This window comes from Vitis vinifera, chromosome 2, assembly GCF_030704535.1.
Source record: "Vitis vinifera cultivar Pinot Noir 40024 chromosome 2, ASM3070453v1".
Taxonomy (NCBI): Eukaryota; Viridiplantae; Streptophyta; class Magnoliopsida; order Vitales; family Vitaceae; genus Vitis; species Vitis vinifera.
Genome location: NC_081806.1, coordinates 4,618,551 through 4,625,637, shown reverse-complemented (window position 1 = coordinate 4,625,637; position 7,087 = coordinate 4,618,551). Strand labels below are relative to the sequence as shown.

Genomic DNA, 7,087 nt, shown 5'->3' with positions numbered 1-7,087 from the left:
AGCCATTAGCCATGTACTATCTCATGTATGTGCATATATTGTTTCAATTATTTGAGCAAAAACTTGTAGCTTACTCAATAAGTTCATCAATTTTTATTTTATTTTTTATTTTCTCATTCGGAAACAAAACTCAATCCCTGGAATTTGTTAACAAGTCTAATAATTTAAAATTTAATTTAGAACTCAAAAATTGGACCAATTAATACTGGAATTTATTGGATTAAAACTAGTCCACAACGATCATGTGAATTTCTCATCTACACAATAATATTTCTTCGAATTTTTAACTAGGTATACGAACTTCAAATCATGTAAAACTTAATACATTTGATTTACTTGGTATGTTTATAAAGTATATAGAAATGACATTTTTGAGGGTTACTCTTCTTGAGCACCCAACAAAAATTTCTTTTCAAAATAAACATAAAAACACAAATCCCAAATTAAAAGCTATCCAAAATGTTTAAAATTGGACATAACAACATTATTTCCCCAAATGGCTCTTGGATAACACTATTCAAACCTAACATATCCTTGGTAACTATAAATAAAACTAATGATTTTTTCATCCAGAGTTCCACAGGATGGGGCTTTTAATGGACTGGAACAAATGCGATCAACAGTCAAGATGATGCAGCAGGTCTACAAACAGGAAGGTCTTTTTCGAAATTGGGTGCAGCCCGAAGAACTGGATTGCTTTCAAAGAAATTAACAGGCTTCAGATCAAAACTTGATGATACTGTTGGCATTATTGGAAAGTCTTCTTGGCATGGTATGTGATGGAATCCCAAGGTGTACCATAACACAATGTCTCTGTTCTCAATTGGACGGTTCCTGGCAATCAGAATAATGAATTAATCAAACATATACTAAAAGACAATGAAGATATCATATATGCAGAAGGCCAGTAGTTTATATGGAGCCATTATTGTACCTATCAGACCACACGGCCAGAGTATCCTCTCCCTTGCTCTGATACACGAAAAGCCCCCCAGCCCATTGTTCAGTCCGATTGTATGGAGTCACCCAGATCTATCAAATCCAATGGTAGATGTTAATTTTTTCTTGTCATGCAAAATTTGAGTTGTTAGGCCTGGAATTGGCGTCACTTCGATGTAGGTATGAAGTATATCAGATGGATGGTTTCAATTCTGGTTACATCTATTTAAGAAACTGAAAATTTGATCAAAAGCCATTCAAAATCATACCTGATTATTTGTGAAAGCACTTCTTAGTTGAGGAGGATCTTGTAAATCCAGCAAGCTAGCCGCGGTGCCACTGGGGACAATCTTGTATCCAGCTGAATTCCCCAACCTAGACCGCTTCAAAGGATTGATCACGTGAAACTCTGATGGATCATAGAGCTTAAGCTTGATTTTCGCATCATTTTCGGTCGCGGCCACATTCCTGTTGGCTTTCAAGTAACTCTTCCTGGGTGATTGGCCTGGCAGAGTCTCTTCCTTCACCAGATTGACCTTAACAAAGGAATTATCAGTGTTATCTATATCCAGATCGAGGTGGAAAGTGATGAAGTGATCATGAACCACACCAATGACATTTTCGGACACCAGAGTGCCAGACATGTCATCTTGATTAGGTGCTTGATGAATATTTTCCAAAGGGGTTCCTTTCACCATCAGCATTCCAGAGAGCCCAACCTGTTACAAATAAAATGCTTTAGCCATCCTCTCCGAAAACAAAAGATTAACGCATTGGGTACTGACCTTAACCCGAATGAGACCATCTGTTTGGAATTCCCAGTCGAAGATGTAGTCATAGTTTCCAACTGACGCCGCTATTCGAGCCACAAGGGTCACCTTAGGCCTTGCTTCCCTAATCTGTAACAAATTTAGAAATTAGAATTATGTTCTTTTTACCTTGAAACCACAGAGAAAACAAATACATTAAGTGACTCAAGGATCCGCCTAATCAGTCAGGTTTTTCCGAGGGTTGGGCAGTAAACTTAGACTATGAAGGAGATGTAGGATTATGTCAAGATCAGTTAAATCTGTAAGATACCATGTACAGGTGATCGATACTGCAAGCCCTTTCAATTTCAAATAACATGACAATTGGGGACCAGGAATATTCAACCTTCCAATTTGTCAATGGTGAAAGCCAATTTGGAGAGAGATGATTGTAACGTGAAAGCTACGGGGGTGGCTCAACGGAGCCCATCACCAACCTTGACAAAGTTACTGATTCTAGCCCAAGCTTGTTACTACTGTTATTGCTATAGTTGCTACTTACATTAAAACCAGGAAGGAAGGTTTCAGAGTGTCGCCAGCCAACATCGCCAGTGTACCGCTCGAACACACATATCATGTTGCTCTGAATAAAGGGTTTCCCATCTGATGCCACGAAAACCCCGTCCATGTAGTATGAGTTTCGAGGACAGTCATTTAGTGGCACAAGTGCTAGTGCGGTCCCCCCTAGCCCAAACTCGCCTGCATCCATGTACGATTTGAAGTACCAAGCTTCATCTGGGTCCATATAAGGCACGAACATTTCAGAAGCAAACCCTTTGTACATGACACTCCGGAGCTCACCAGTCTCCGAGTCCCGAACCTTGGCTTGGGAAATTATCATACCGGTTCGTTGGTCAGCCTTGAGGTGGAACTCCCAATTAGCCCATTTCACTATATGTCCATCTTCGACTCTAAAACTTGGCCCCTTGGGCTGCTCCATTGAAATTGGATTGATTGGCTCCATTTCTGGTGGCCTGTCCTGGGCTGTGTATCGGTAGTCGGTGTTTGTCCCTTTCGGAACCGGAATTTCTCTGCCTGTATCTGAAATCCTCACCACCTCTTTCCTGTCGATGTCCACCGTTACAGTGAGCCCTTCAATGGGCCTCATATAGAAATTGGCCGTATCTTGAATTGAGCCGCACTGAATCTTTATGATCCTCCTTCCTTCCTCATCAGGCCCAAACCACCCACTTGAAGGCGATATGCACCCCAAATCCGATAACTTAACACCTCGGGCCATGATGGACTTATTAAATTCTGGATCAGATAATGGCACCCGTAAGGCCACCTGGATGTCGTCCATGGACAAGGTCGGGTAACCTGAGCCCTGATGAGTCGAATGGCTAGTGACCCGGCTTGAATCCAAGTCCACCAAGAGCACTTGAGTTTTGCCATTCAATAATGCAATCACGAAGGCTTTTCTAGGGGGAAGAGGGTCACCTTTTTTCCAGCCCAGAACTACAGACTTCTCAGGCTCATCCAGTGACAGCGACTGGATTGCTGGGAAAGAGGAAGAGAAAGGTCCATATGATGAGAGGACGGCTCGGACCTTGTTGATTTCTTGTATGCTAAGTGGGTCTAGTGGGTGATGAGTGGTCTCAGCCGAGTGAGCTATGGATTTGGGGTTCTGGGTCTCTAAGATCGAGTATTTTCTGTTCCGGGAACCGCACCAGGGTGTGGTTAGAGAACAGCCAACGTACTGTTGTGTGGCTAGAGGGTACCGTGAACATGGAAAAAGAACCAAAACCACAAGGAGAATCAAACAAAAGGGTAGATATGAAGTAGCTTGCATCTCTCTCCCGACAGAAAGAGAGAAGAGTATGAACTGTATGATACAGGCAGACCGATATCAAATTGGATTCCTTTTAAGGTAGAACTTTTGACGGGGGTTCTCAAGCCACTCAACAGTGGAGATAGAGGAAGGTTTGGGGACCCAACGCCATGTGCTATTGACAAATATCAATGCGAAGTTGTTATGCGAGCCTACAACCACTTCAAATCGCCTTAAAAGTACTGCAATAGTGGGCAGTTTCTGACCCGTTTGGTACTTAGAGCTAAAAGGAGTTATTGACTTTGCAGGCCAAAATTATTTCCAAATTCCAACTTTGAGAGAGCAGAAAATAACACAATTGTAACATTTTCTCCTCTTCAAAATTTCTACTTTCAAGTAACGATTGAAAAGTCTGATAGTTTGCCCAGATTTTTAGTTGGGACCTGACAGCAAAACACACCAGAAAATTCAGCCAACTACTATATTGTGATGTTTTGTCAAATATCCCGACTTATTGCAATTCGACTTTTTCTTCTTTCTTGATGTATAGTTGTGCTTTGGCACTTTCTGTAATCTTATCATAAATTGACAATTTTTCTCAATGTTTTATGATAAATAACTTATATTTTGATAATTTTATCACCCCATGAAAGGAAAATCCCCTCTTACGAACTAACGGGTCTCGCTCCATAGAGTATAGGGCTTCACCACCACAAGAAAAAACAGCTATCAAACTTATTGCAATTCGACTTTTTCTTCTTTCTTGATGTATAGTTGTGCTTTGGCACTTTCTGTAATCTTATCATAAATTGACAATTTTTCTCAATGTTTTATGATAAATAACTTATATTTTGATTATTTTATCACCACCACAAGAAAAAACGGTTATCAAACTATGAAGTCTGTATTAATAGGGCTGTGCTGGCTCTTTTCGTGTTGATAGGAGCCTAGGAGGCACACGGAAAACAACAGCATTTCACCACCACTCAATGCCAAGTCGTCCAAGCAATGGATGGTGGTCCACGAAATTAGACGGCCATGTCACATCCATTGATCAATGTGGACCCGTATTTTTACACATACGTTTCTACGCGAATGATGAAACTCATTTTTATTTTAAAAAAATTATTTAAGAAAATTAAGTTTGAAGTAGCCATTTATTTTTGTTTTATCTTAAAAAAAAAAATTGATATGTAAAAAAATCAAGTCTGGTTTAAGGATTGGATTATCTATTAGGAAGGTATAGTGATAGACCGTAACACCCTTCTAAACCTTAAGAATTAGGTAACACCCCTTTAAGCCCTAAGAATTAGGTCTATACTAATTAAGTTAAAACAAGTGGGGCAATTGATAGATTAAACATGAATACCAAAAGAATATCAATTTAGAAATAATCAAATGAATAAAAAAGACAAGGTGTGTACTCGAGTAGTGAGTTGATTGCTTCGTGGAAAACAAATGTTAGTAAACGAATACAAAATAATCACATGTGTCACAAAGCAAATCAAAGTCAATCAATGTTCAATCACAGATGTTGGGCCCCACCAATGTCTTATTGATTTTGCATAAATTAATCCTACAAATTTTATTATTTTGGAACTATGAAAATTCATTCATGTTTATTTAAAATCAAGAAAAAATAAATAAAAATCAAAGAAAATATGAAAATGCATGCCGGAAGAGAACTATGGCAGCGAACAATTTTTTAAAATCAGTATTTTATCGCCCAAGGAAAATCTGAGAATGAGCAAACAAAGGAATTAAAATTATCTAAAAACCAAACTTCTGAAAATCAATTTTCAAAAGCAAAGATGAAGAAAATAGGGATGAAGAATTAAGAAGATGAGGCACGTGGGAAATGGGCGGACAGTTGCTAGAAGTGAGTACTGGATATGGTCTTCAAATCCCCTTAACTTTGCTCAAGTTCTAATGGTTCACTCACATACTCTGAATTATGATACAGTCTTAAAGTAATAAAATCAGGAGTCTTGAACAGTGTTCTTCGGGATCCTAGTCTCATGGTGTTTCCCATATGTGTTATTGGACTCTCTGGTATGAATAGTATAATGTGATCAGGTGTCTAGGTGTTAAAACTCTTTAGCATTCACTCTTTTCATGCCCAAAACAAATCTAGCAAGCTCAATCACAGAAATCTGCATGCCCCAGCAAAAAATAGGTTCGCAACCTAGAGTACCTTACCCATACTCGTGTCCACTGACTTTTTCCACCAACATTTGGTCCAGAAACAAACACATTTTCCTTCACATTCATGGCCTCCAATGAGTATAAAAAGACTGGTTGCATTTACCAACCTGAACATGGATGTTACACAAACCCCATCCTACATGACTAGAGGCACAGACACAGAACATCAAGCAACCTTGAGGCATTATCAAATTGTTGGATGGGAAACATACACAATTCATGTTTCACCTTGTGAAGTGTATACGACCAAATAAGTGGAATTATTAGGCTTACCAAACCTTATCTCTATGGGTCGGGGAATAAACTTTTTTGTTGTCACCTTATTCCAACAAATCCTGGTGATCGAACCCTTCTTCAGGCTAGGCTCGTGCAATGTAATCAAGGTTGAACATGGCTCGCATGGGACTGTGACTTAGCATGCTGAAGGTGGCCATGCAAACTCTCATCGGTTCTACTGTTAGAATTAGAATGAACAAAGAAATCTCTAAAACATTAACTGCATAAGATTTTCTTTGGGTGACAGATATAGTTCCTTGAAGCTTTGTGAATTTGCTGTTGAAGCTTCTGACTTTGAGCTTTCAGATGCAAAAACTATTAGGTTTATAGAAAGAATAGAAAAATGAGAACATATTATTCCTTTGTGATTCATTGTATTATATACTGGTTATAAGAGATATGTGTGGACTGTAAATTACAATCGAGATTGGTAAGGGATTGATAAAGAATATGTATATTACAACCGAGATTGGTAGGAGATTGACAGAGAATATGGGTAGTGTTTGCTACCAAAAATATATAGGTCAAGGTCAACGGGTTTTCCTTTCATGACCCCGCAAGATTGAGCTTCCATCCTGGATGCCAATCTTAGAGCGATGATTTAAAAATCAAAGGCGAGGTAAGGGCTTTGTGAGAGAGTCAGCGAATTGTTCAAAAGTATGAATATGAGAGACACACAGCAATTTCTTAGACACTTAATCACGAACAAAGTGGAAATCAATGGCAATGTGTTTCATGCGAGAATGAAAGACAAGATTGGCACACACATATGTGGCGCCCACATTGTCACAGTAAATTGTTGGAGTAGAGGAAGACTGGGCATGAAGTTCATAAAGTAAGTTTTGTACCCAATTGATTTCAGCTACGATGGTAGCAACAACTCAATATTCCACTTTAGTGGAGGATCGAGTCACTATTTTTTGTTTCTTAGAGCTCCAACTAATTGGGTTACACCTAAGAAACACGACATAGGCAGATGTGGAAGTGCGATCATTAGAGTTTCCCACCTAATCAGCATCTGCAAAGGCATAGAGAGTGAGTGGCGAGTGCTTTCAAAGAAATAGGCTAAGATGAATAGTGCCTTTAA

The 7,087-nt window shown here is 39.1% G+C and overlaps 1 protein-coding gene across 1 annotated transcript; it reads right to left on the bottom strand.

Moving 5' to 3' along the window:
- Window positions 1-307: 307 nt before the first annotated feature.
- LOC100853400 (amine oxidase [copper-containing] gamma 1) lies at window positions 308-3,869 on the bottom strand. The gene is made up of 5 exons (XM_059743404.1): window positions 2,251-3,869; window positions 1,725-1,838; window positions 1,209-1,658; window positions 935-1,032; window positions 308-834 (listed from the first exon to the last, which is right to left on the bottom strand). The coding sequence occupies exons 1-5, from the start codon at window positions 3,538-3,540 to the stop codon at window positions 624-626; spliced, it is 2,163 nt and encodes a 720-aa protein (XP_059599387.1). The 5' UTR covers window positions 3,541-3,869; the 3' UTR covers window positions 308-623.
- Between the last annotated feature and the right edge of the window lie 3,218 nt (window positions 3,870-7,087).

Excerpts from the sequence above, each read along its gene's own strand:
- LOC100853400 (XM_059743404.1), bottom strand. The coding sequence starts at position 3,540 with ATGCAAGCTACTTCATATCTACCCTTTTGTTTGATTCTCCTTGTGGTT. Across the intron at positions 1,839-2,250 it reads CCTTCCTTCCTGGTTTTAAT|ATTAGGGAAGCAAGGCCTAA; the intron begins GTAAGTAGCAAC and ends AATTTGTTACAG. Across the intron at positions 1,659-1,724 it reads ATGGTCTCATTCGGGTTAAG|GTTGGGCTCTCTGGAATGCT; the intron begins GTCAGTACCCAA and ends TATTTGTAACAG.